This window comes from Octopus bimaculoides, chromosome 20 (assembly GCF_046866305.1).
Source record: "Octopus bimaculoides isolate indiv1 chromosome 20, ASM4686630v1, whole genome shotgun sequence".
Classification (NCBI taxonomy): Eukaryota; Metazoa; Mollusca; class Cephalopoda; order Octopoda; family Octopodidae; genus Octopus; species Octopus bimaculoides.
This window is the reverse complement of record NC_142947.1, coordinates 41,642,500-41,654,775: the sequence shown is the minus strand read 5'-3', so window position 1 is coordinate 41,654,775 and position 12,276 is coordinate 41,642,500. Positions and strand designations below refer to the sequence as shown.

Below are 12,276 nucleotides of genomic sequence, written 5' to 3'. Positions count from 1 at the left end.
ATATATATATATATATATATATATCCTTATTTATACATATATACAAATATATATAGGTATATATACATATATATACATACATATAGGTATATATACATATATATACATATATATAGATACATATACATATATACTTATATACACATATATACATACACACATATATAAACACTTATATATACATGTACATCTATATATACATATAGCGTGGATGTGTGCTAAGAAGCTTGCTTCCCAACCACATGGTTGCGGGTTCAGTCCCCCTGCGTAACACCTTGGGCAAAGCCATGTCAGTAGATTTGGTTGATGGAAACTTAAAGAAGCCTGTCCTATATGTGTGTGTGTATTTGTACCTGTATTTATTCCCCTCCCCCCACACACACTATCGCTTAAAAACCGATGTTGGCGTGTTTACGCCCCCCGTAACTTAGCGGTTCGGCGGAATATATCGATAGAATAAGTGTGTGTGTAACGTTCGTTCGTCATTCCCTAAAATATGTTACCATTATTAATTAATGTAATGCCAAGTACCCCGTTTCTGTTCCCACCCCCTAATGTCACCGTATTAGGTGCGCCACCTTGTCTGCATCTATCTATTTGTCTGTCTTCACTTCTTTATCACCTAATCTCCCCCATTGCCTTTTTTCTCTATTATTCTCACTTCATATTGGAAACCCGTTTTCCCATTTTAAACAAATTACCTAACAGGCATCGAATAATACTTCTTAATTTTCCTTCATGCATACTCTCTGACATATTTGAATATATTATTTAAACATTCAGGTATTGTTTGAGACATTACATTATGTCATTGGCCTCGGGATTACTCATTCTCATTATATTAGTTTGCTGTTTCTATATTCTATAAATTGTTACATATCTGATATGGTGCATGATTTCTTAATTCTTTCTATACGATTTTCTTGTTTCTTATATATATATATTTTTACACGCGATTATTTGGTTTGTAAGTCTGTTTTAAATCAATATATAAACGCAGGACAGTGTATGTGCGCGTGTGTGTATATCTGTGTGAATGAGCATGAATATACATATATATATATATATATCTTTGTACATATATGTATATATATATATTTACATATAACACACACACATATATATATATATATATATATATATATATATATATATATATATATATATATATATATATATATATATACATATATATATACATATAAATATATATATGTATATATATGTGTATGCATATACGTATATGTATGCGTTTGTGCATATATATATGTATGCATTTGTATATGTGTGTGTGTGTGTGTGTGTGTGTGTGTGTGTGTGCATGTGTGTGTACATATGAATACATATGTTTGTATGTGTTTATGTGTAAAAGTGTGAAAAGGTAATGACAGTTTTATGCGTTCCTGTTGTCCTGGGGTCTGTTTTAATTTATCTCAACTAAAAGGATATCTTCCTGGTTTCAATTACCTTAATGACATATCTTGGCTACAGCTTGTCTACTTTCATAGCAAGATATGGTTATAAACTAATTTAGATATCACTTCGAAATAATAGAGTTGTTTGATCTCTTTGTTTCTCGCATAGCGTTATAATTTTGATTTCTTCATAACTTCGAATGCTCTGTTTTAAAATAACACTTATCCATCCAAGTTGTTGGATATATCATCATCAAAGCTTTACCTCACTTCTTTATAGCTGTTTAAAATTTTACCTGAAGAAGGAAAATTCAAGCTATTGTGTAATCTGTGAATACATAAATAAAATCCTGCCGAAACAATTGTCGTAAATTTTAAACTCCGTTTGTGCCTTACCTTAAACCAATCCTGTGCCGGATCTACTTATATTCTTTACTTGTCTCAGTCATTTGACTGCGGCCATGCTGGAGCACCGCCTTTAGTCGAGCACATCGACCCGAGAGCTTATTCTTTGTAGGGTTGTGCCATTCGTAGGGTTGTGCCATCTGAAAGTTGAATCAAATTTGGGAAATTTTCGATTGCCTCCTGATTAGCCTGAATCAGCAAAGCCAACCCCTATCCAATCCAGTTTTGCCGTAACAAGACGACAATTTTTATGTTGATTTGATCTACAAAATCATAACAGATGGCTGACACTAGCCATATTATTTCTATTTCAGGGAGCACATCTTTAATTTTTATCTTTGTCACTCGTCGACCGAAGTAAGTGGGAATCATTATAAATTCCCCGCATTCCAGGCTTTTTGTCGAGTGTTCCTTAGCGCGTTCTTTCGTATCAAATCTTATCTCAATCGTGGCAAATCTTTTGTTTCTTGCAATATGTTTTAAAAGCCTATATGGGCTGTAGACATTTCTCAACTGTTTCTTGATTGGACTGTTCTAATCTTTTATTTTTTAGGCTCAGAGTTTTGTAAATTATTGTGGGTGGGGGGATGTCTTGCAAAATATTTAATGGTTCTGTTTTCTTTGTATAATAATTGTTTAGATTGTAGAAATTCTTCCGTTGAGAAAGACATTAAATATTTCATTTGCTTTAAAACAGAAGCAAAATTATTTAGTTTATCTGTGACATTGTTGTTGGTGGTAGCAGTTTTCGTGACAGAAGTGATAGAGGTGGTGACAAGAGAAGTGATAGTCGTGGTTGCACTGTTCATTGTTTTATGAGCGTTTTCATTGTTTCTGCCTTCCTTTACCACTTGTCTTTTCGTTGATAGCAAGAGTGGAAATTCCAGTTCTAATTCAAGGATGGGAACGCTGGCAGTCTTAGAAGGAATATCCATTTTTCTAGACAATTATTAAATAAGATTTTAAAATTTGAAAATTCACCCTTGAAGGGTAAATTCTCAAGTGAAAGCTTCGCTCGAGGCCACGTTAAAGTTGTTAGGTACCTCTTTAACAGAGATAAATACAGATACACATGAATAAAACCGAAAAATTACTTAAACTTACGGGAGTCAATGCGACAAACAGCAGATAGATAGATAGATAGATAGATAGATAGATAGATAGATAGATACGTATGTATCTATGTATGTGTGTGTACATATGTTTAAATATATAGGTACATACATACATAGTATGTAAATGATACCAAAAATATTTTCCAGTCACGTGTTTTGATACATTCATATACACACACACAAATACATAGAGAGAATGGGAGAGAGTGTGAGATTAGTTACATAGATACACAGACAGACAGACAGACAGACAGACAGATAAGTAGTGCAGAGAGACGAAGTCTTTGTTTTAAAAATGAGATACAGTTGCAGTAAGGTTAGTTAAAATTTTAAAAAATGACTCAATACAAGAGAAATGGATAAATACTTTATTGGGTATCACTGACTTCGATGTTTTCTAACAACAGAACATCAGATGACTTGAGAATTAGAATAGCGTACGCAGAGCAAACCTTCGAAAGAACTCTTATACAACTATTTGGAATGACAGAATCTTCACTTGTAGAACTTATGCTTAAATTCTGTCCACTGTTTTAATATATATATATATATATATATATATATATATATATATATATATATATATATAGAGAGAGAGAGAGAGAGAGAGAGAGAGAGAGAGAGAGAGAGAGATGGATGGATGGATGGATGGATGGATGGATGGATGGGTGGATGGATGGATGGATAGATACATATACATACGTACATACCTTTATATTCATATGTACATATATATTTATACTATACATATAAGTAAAAATGTATGTATTTGAATCAATAGGTGTATATATATAGAGAGAGAGGGGGAGGGGGAGGATAAATATGTGTACAAGTGTGTGTGTGTGCGATGTGTGTGTGTGTGTGCGATGTGTGTGCGTGCGTGCATATGTCTGCATAATTATGCATATGTGTAGTATTCAAAATAATATGCTAAATACATGACTCAATTTTTGACCGCTTTACCAATGAAAATACTTCTACTTTTTGCTTCTTTAACAAAACTGGTTATTGCAAAGCTATTTCTATTATTTCTTTCAGTGACTGAGAGCCCTTGTATACACCATTTATGTAATACTCCAACACTAAATCCTTGACTCGTTTTACAATATCTTCACGGATAGATGCTACCCTATTTCCTGATGGACATGCATCAATTTCTATAGGTACGCCACTGCATGCACATGCTGCTTGATCTGAAGTTAAACAGTGTCTCATTCTTATACGCACACCATTAAAACAAAGTTCATTCCACGCAGACCATTGAACACCGGCTGTGGATTTCCATGGACACAAATTCAAATTGTGGATGTATATACAGTAGTCTTGAGCACTGCAAAGAAACGAAACAACAAAAAAAAGTAATTAGTACAAATAAAATAAGTAGTAAAATAATTAGTACAACTAGTTTGTGAGTTTATTATCAAGTTGACATTCGATCTACAGAGACCCTGAGAATCTCGATTCATTCATTGGTTTGAGGAATGAATAACTACATTACCGACACTGCCGATAAATGTACATGATTGCTGGTAACAAACAAATCATTAATCCTGTTGTACAAATAGATCCTGTATAAATTTATCGATGAAGTTTTTCACAAACATGCTCATCACTTTCGTAAAGTATTACGCAGCTTCAATAAATGCTCTGACATACAAATTAGCAAAGCAGTGCTGGTTGTTAACATAAGCTAAATTTAGGTTTGTTAAAATATGTTTATGACATATTTCAACTGCTGATACTGCTGTAAACACTACCTTGGTGCAAACGGTGCAAATGGTGCAAATGGTGCAACACAGTCAATGTTTTTGAGTGTGCTTTAGTTAAAGCTACGGCTTTAATTAAGTCTGTCCAGCGTTGCCTCCCTTCGGAATTTCCCATTTATAACGGCTAAATAGTTAGTAATATGCCTTGGAATCCGACAGGGAGCAGCACTGGACAGATATGGTGTTCTTACACCTTTTTACGATAAGAGAGACTTATTCTCCAGACCCTAAGACCTGTTGGTCAATGGCCTCTTTAAAATATGGAGGGGGAAAGAATACGGATATAAACAATGGGAATTATCTCCCTTTGGTGCTGGTCATCGGCTTTGGCTGTGTCGTCCTCTTTCAGTCACGCTACTTGTCAGTTATGAGGGTAAAATGTAAGGGATTATCCCCTACTCTCATCAGCAATTAATTTCCAGCAGTGGTGTAATTATCGTCAATACCGATATTATCGTTATTATACGGTTTCCAAAACGCTAACAGGAATCCCCTGAAATGCAAGCACAGCCCGAAAATCTCCGTTCTGAAGTTCAGTATGGTCTCTGGTAAGCGCGAGCTTTTCAGGATTTCCATGTGTTCGGCTACGCAAAGCTTGCCACGATTCGTTCCGTTTATGTAGAATTTTCCATATCAAGTATGGAATTCCATCTTCCCTCTGTTGCCAGATATAGCTGGCCAGCGATGTTACATTTTTCCTTTCCGGGACCCTGAAGGAGGATCTGTGGTTGGAAAGACGTTGCTTAAAGGAAGTTCCTGCGCATCTAATATATTTCTTTGGACCAGCAGCAACAACAACAACAGCAGCAGCAACATCGTCGACAGCGGCAACAGCAACAGCAACAGCAGCGTTGACAGCAGCAGCAGAAGCAACTACTGCGGCACCGACGGCAGTAACAACATCGACAACTATAACTGCAACGGCAGCAGCAACAACAACAACAGCAACAACGACAGCAAAAACAACGGCACCAACAGCAGCAGCGGCAGCAGCAACAACAACAGCAACAGTAAGCATGACACCGACTCCACGCATCCAAGGAAGAATCCTCATATGTGCACGTTGTGGCGGTTAAATTTACCGCTTAGATAAAAAGTAGCTTCTTAAACTAAACATCAACCGCAGCAAAAAAAAAACAAAAAAAACTGTCATCTTCTATGTCCTCTAAGAGAGCATTGCTAAATTCAACACATTTCCTTCTGTCACCAATACGAAGAGCTTGTACAATTTGTAAACTGTACGGCTTCATGGTCTAATTTTGCCAAACACATGTCACACAGCTGTGTGGGGTAATGCAAGTACTCTATTAGTTCGGTGAGTCGACTTACGCGGGCTTCGCTCGAACGCCTGTTGAATTCTTCGCACATTTTCGTCAGAAGTGCGTGGTCGACTTGGACAATCGTTCGATGACTAGTCTTACTTATAAATTGTAACATTTTAAACAGTAATATAATTTAAATATCGAATTGAAATACCACCATGGTTGACTTTGCTGTTAATCCTTCGGACTTCGATAAAATTAAGTTCGAATTATTGAGTGTTGGCGACCATTTACTTGACTACCTACATTTCCTAAAATGTTTTATTATGTACTTATGTTAGAAATCATTAACATTATCATCAGAGCGATGAATTGGTAGAATTGGAGGAGCATCTCACTAAACACTTTGCAAAATTTCAGTTCCTTACACCTCAATTGCTACCTGAAGTCAGCTCTGCCGTTCATGCTTCGGGAGTCGCTAGAATATACGTATTACTCCAGATCTCGGGTTCGAATACATCGACTATACAAACTCTCACCCACCCAATTTTCGGGTTATAAAATAAGAATTAATCAAGTACTGAAGTCTGGATATAATATTAGAAATCATCTTCGATATAATATTAGAAATTATTATCATCATCATCATCACCACCATCATCATCAATATCATCATTATCATATTGTTCCAGCTCTTTACATTCTGGGTTCAAATCCCGGCAACGTTAACTTTGTCTTTCATCCTTTCGAGGTGAATAAAATAGATATTAGTCGAGCACTGGTATTGAAGTAATCGACTTACCACATCCTAAAATTGCTGGCCTGACGCCAAAATTGGAAGCCAACACTATTATTATTAGTAAAAATTTAGTCGACAGTTATGTTTGTAAACGGAAAAGAAATACGGTAAACACAATTTTATTTTGTTTTTCATCCAAAACTATTTATGGAAAACAACATTTGTTTCAAGTTTCTACAAAATATCGTAGCCCACAAATATTTAAATGTCCCGAAAGATTAGCAAATGATAAATATATATATTGCCTTTGTATGAATATATTCAAGATTCATTCTTTTAGTTCACATACATATTGCTCATTGCCCTACGTGAATCCAGATCAATTCTTCAACACTTTCATTAGATAAATGCTTTCAGTGAAAGAATTAAGATGTACTTTGTTACATTCGTGCACGTCTAGTCACTACATACCACACTCAAATACGCGTATGCTTGCGTGCGTCTGTGCGTATGGAAGTTTGATTTTCTGTGAGTCGAATGAAGTCTTTCTTTGCGTATATGAGACCCATAAATAAACTATCTATATACATTGTGTGTGACTATATATACTCACGCACACACACACACACACACACACATATGCATAGATAGATAGATAGATAGACGCATATTACAAGTATGTGTATGTGTGCTCTGGTAATCATAATTTGAAATTACACTTTTAATTCATAAGCACGCATCTGAATGTTTGTGCTGCTTATCTGCACATGTGCATGTGTGAGTATGCACTTTGCGCGTCTAAGCCTGAGTGTCTGTGCATATGTTTTGTGTGTGCATCATGGTACATATATGCCCGCTCACGTGCTTGTATCTGAGTTATGACACAATTCTGCTAGGTAGAAGCAACCAAGTACCTCAGTCCTTTTGAAAAGGTTTCCCGCAAGGGAGTATCAAGGTTAAGTACGCCTCAGATATTTAAAAGTACAATTGAAGCCTTTAGAAATGTTAAAGGCTTAGCCCTATACCGGTGTTTGAGCGTTCAAAATGTTATACACGGATCATCATTAATAAAACAAAGTGATCTGTATATTTTTTTATATATTTCTTTTTCCTTCTTTTAGTGTAACTGATTTAGTTTTTGATTTTGCTTTTAACATTCTACGCGAGGTACTCCTGTAATTTTGTTATATGACCTCCATTGCGCTATGAACATCTGTTTGCATTAAAATCCCATTTGTTGAAAATCTAAATCGTTTAGCTGAGTGCATGGTGTGTCGGCACTGCAATGAAGAATGTTAAAATACTACTTTAAAAATCTTACGCGGTAAGTGTATACGCAGATCAATAAGTACGTGTACATATATTTATTCAATTGTCATTGAAAAGTTCATGTGTTAATAGCATAAAGACAAGCATATATATAATCGCACGCGCGCAATCTTTTACTAGTTTTATTTCTTGGTCGGTGACTGTCGCCATCAAGTTGAAACTTCAGCTACAAAAACCCAACCTCATGACTACTGTGAACTATATAGTCATAATAATTACCGCGTCAGAGCGACATCACAACTTGAGCTGCCCAAATTAAACATTTTATCCTCACAAACAAGGATTCTTCACCCCAGCAGCCTGCCAATTGGGAAGTCAGTCCACACAGTTTCAACGTGTTATATATGTTATGTATGTATGTGTAGGTGTGCGCGCTCTTCTTTGTGTTTATATTTTCCCACATTGTTTGACACACAACCTTAATTTGTTTATGTCCCCGTAACCTACTGTTTCGGCAAAAAGAGACAATAGAATAAGTACCAAAGTTTAAAATAAATGCTGTAATCGATTTATTCGACAAAAACCCTTCGAGGCGGTGCCCATGTATGGCCATAGTTCAATAATTAAAACAACTAAAAAAAAACAATAAAAGTGTGTAGTATGTATGTACGTGTGTATGTATGTATGTATGTATGTATGTATGTATGTATGTATGTATGTATGTATGTGTACCTTGTCTTTTATCATCTACTTATTTCAGTCATTGGACTGCAGGTATGCTGGGATACTGCTCTGAAATTTTACAATTACATTATTTAGCATACCATTTTCAACTTGGCTCGTCTTATGTGTGTTAAGCTTTCTTCTTAGTCGGACTGCCATAATCATGTCATTATTTTTTTGTTACTTTCATTGCTAACGTTGTTGTCCTCAAAGACATGACTATCCCCAATGTCATTATCATTAGAGTTTACAACACTTGCGTCGTCATTTACGTTATTTCTTCTAACGTGGATCTTATTAATTACATTAGAATTCTTTGGACTTCTTTCATTATGTCTTCTACAATTATTGTTATCCATACTTGTGAGACCCATGCTATCTTACCCCATATTGCTAATATTTGCAATTACTTCGCTCGGTTTCCTGTCATTATGTCTATGCTTATGGTATTCCAAGTCACAGGATGTTGTATAAGACGGATCTTTCTGAATTGACGGGCACCACTTTTCATTTATGTTGTATGTAGTGTTTTTGGTACCGAAACACTTTCAAACTTCGTATACTTGTATATTTTGTGTTATAGAACAGATAAAAATTTTTGTATTCGAAGTTATTTCATGTAAAAATTTGTCGTATTTCGGTAATTTCAACCAATCACTGACGTCGATTGAGGTGAAAACAATTACTGCTGTAAATTGTGAACACCACACGTTGTGCGGTGTAATGGGATCTTTTCCCTTGGATAAAATTAGTGCCGTTGTTTGTCAACAACAATTATCAGCGGTACTGTTATTTATAACATCGTTCGTGCGTTTGTACTGGTTTTAATTTTAGGATTAGGGTTCGGGTTTTAGATTTAGGGTTAGGGTTAGGATTCGGGTTTTAGAGTTAGGGTTAGGGTTAGGGTTAAGGTTAGGGTTATGATTATTTTTGCCATAACCTAACTCATAACCCTAAACCTAACCCTAAAACCCTAACCCTAACCCTAAAACCCTAAACCCTTACTAGGGAATAACGATCTTCACACCGGCAAAAATTATTGTTTACAAAAACAGCAGTAACTGTATTCAGCTGAATAGACGTCAGTGATTGGTTGAAATTACAGAAATACGACAACTTTAACATGAAATAACTTGCAATATTGAAATTTTTGTTAAGAAGGCTAAGAGAAAAAGATGTTTTATATGACACATTCTACCAGTATCCTAAGTTTGAAAGTGTTTCGTTAAGAAAACAAGTGGTGCCCGTCAATTCAGAAAGATCCAATAACACGGTTTCACTCTTTGCCTTTTAGATTCATAAGATTTGCCAACCGGACCGGTCTAAGGGAGATAACTCGCGTTTAAGGATCAGACTATATTCTTTTGTTTATATATTAACTAACCGTAACGGTTTTCTACCGCCAGTTTGAATAGAGGTTATATACCCGCAGCCATTGGAGTCTGACGAGTCGTCTATAAAGTTAAGCGCTTTATGGACGCGAAACCTGAACATATATTTAACTTCATGTAAATATATTACTGCTCTAACTTTAAGAATGTGCTTCTTTTTCGGATATATGATCCACTAACGATATATATATATATATTAATCAATCGAGGAACTAAAGTCCCTTAAGGGATGCGAGCATCCTAGTTCACCGGTTTACACTAGCGTTCAGAGAAAATCAAGTGTATTACTTTATCACCGAAACGTATAAGTATTTAAAATAAGAAAATGAAGGAAATGGAAAAAATTTTCATACAAACGTCTTTTATCTAAAGACATTTAAATTAATCGTAGAAATTCCTACCTACATCTGTTTTCCATACACAATTCTTGAATTTCAGAAATAAATTTCCATATACGTAAACAGTGAAATTGTGTATATCCTTAGGGAGAATTTCTAAAGGAAATTTAACAACGTGTAGGCTAACCTACGACAAACTCAGAAGTTGTTATCCATATTTTTGAGACCCATGTTATCTTAGCCCATATTGCTAATATTTTATTTTATTTCTGAAATTCAATAATTATGTATGGAAACAGCTGTAGATAAGAATTTCTATGTACAATTTGAATGCTTTTGATAAAAATATCTGTATGAAACTTTTTTTCATTTCCTTCATTTTCTTATAAAGTACATACATGCATACATACATATATATATATATACATATACATACATGCATATATACATACATATACATACATGCATATACATACATATATATACATATATATATATATATACATATATACACACATATATATATATATATATACACACATATATATATATATATATACACACATATATATATATATATACACACATATATATATATATATATATATATATATATATATATATATATATAGATATATATACATATACATATATACATATACTTATACATATATATATATATACATATACATATACACTATATATATATATACATATACACATATATATATATACATATAAATTTATACATATATATATATGCATATATATATACATATATATATACATATATATATATATACATATATATATCCATATATATATACATATATATCCATATATATATATATATATACATATACATACATACAAATTCAATAATTATGTATGGAAACAGCTGTAGATAAGAATTTCTATGTACAATTTGAATGCTTTTGATAAAAATATCTGTATGAAACTTTTTTTCATTTCCTTCATTTTCTTATAAAGTACATACATGCATACATATATATATATATATATATATACACATATATACATATATACATACACATATACATATGTATATATATGTATATATATATATATATATATATATATATATATATATATATATATATATTTATATATATTAAGGGTTGAACATACAGAATACAACAAGGAGAAAAAATTAGATGAAAGCGCAGAACGAGCAAACGGGAAACAAAACGAAAACTTAACAGACGGGAAATTTAGACAAAGACGCGATACACGGAAAATTCCCACCTGAGTTTTCCCCGTCAGTCAATGACCCAAAATACCATATTGATTTCGCACCATTACCACTGAGACCACTCAATTTGGAGGCGCTAATACTGTTATTAAGCTATTGGGAAATAGCTAGCGAATGTATACTAAGACTGAAACAAACAAGATTTTATATGAATACAACAGACAAAGAATTATGCATATATAACAGCACGAAGCCTCACGGCTATATACAGCAGAATAATAATAATAATAATTATCCGTATATCTCAAATACAACAGAAAGAGCTTTGCAGCTATCGAACGGACTTAGTGGGGTTTATTATTGTTCTTATTTTATTATTTTAACTCATGTCCATTGTCTGGAGGTCACAGATGTGTGACGAAAGATTTCGGACAATAGATATGAGCTAAAACAATAAAATAAGAACAGTAATAAACGAGTGAAGAAAAATATATAGTGCGTGTGTTTATTTGGCAAAGAAAGTGACCGACCCGAAAAACAACAATATCTGTTACAACACACGATTTCACATCAAGAATTTTACAAAACGAATGATAAATATATATATATATACATATATACACACATACGGTGGCCAAAA

At 33.8% G+C, this 12,276-nt stretch overlaps 1 protein-coding gene across 2 annotated transcripts in view; it reads right to left on the bottom strand.

Annotated features, from left to right (window-relative positions):
- Positions 1-3,288: 3,288 nt before the first annotated feature.
- Positions 3,289-12,276, bottom strand: part of LOC106877958 (chorion peroxidase) — a 36,672-nt gene continuing 27,684 nt past the window's right edge. Inside the window, exon 14 of one of the 2 annotated variants that reach the window (XM_089338426.1) lies at positions 3,289-4,265. In XM_089338426.1, coding sequence (XP_089194552.1) covers positions 3,941-4,265 — 325 coding nt within the window. In that variant the 3' untranslated portion in view covers positions 3,289-3,940. Of the gene's footprint in view, positions 4,266-6,865; positions 7,983-12,276 lie in introns of those variants that run through there. The other variant, XM_089338427.1, reaches the window with a different exon arrangement.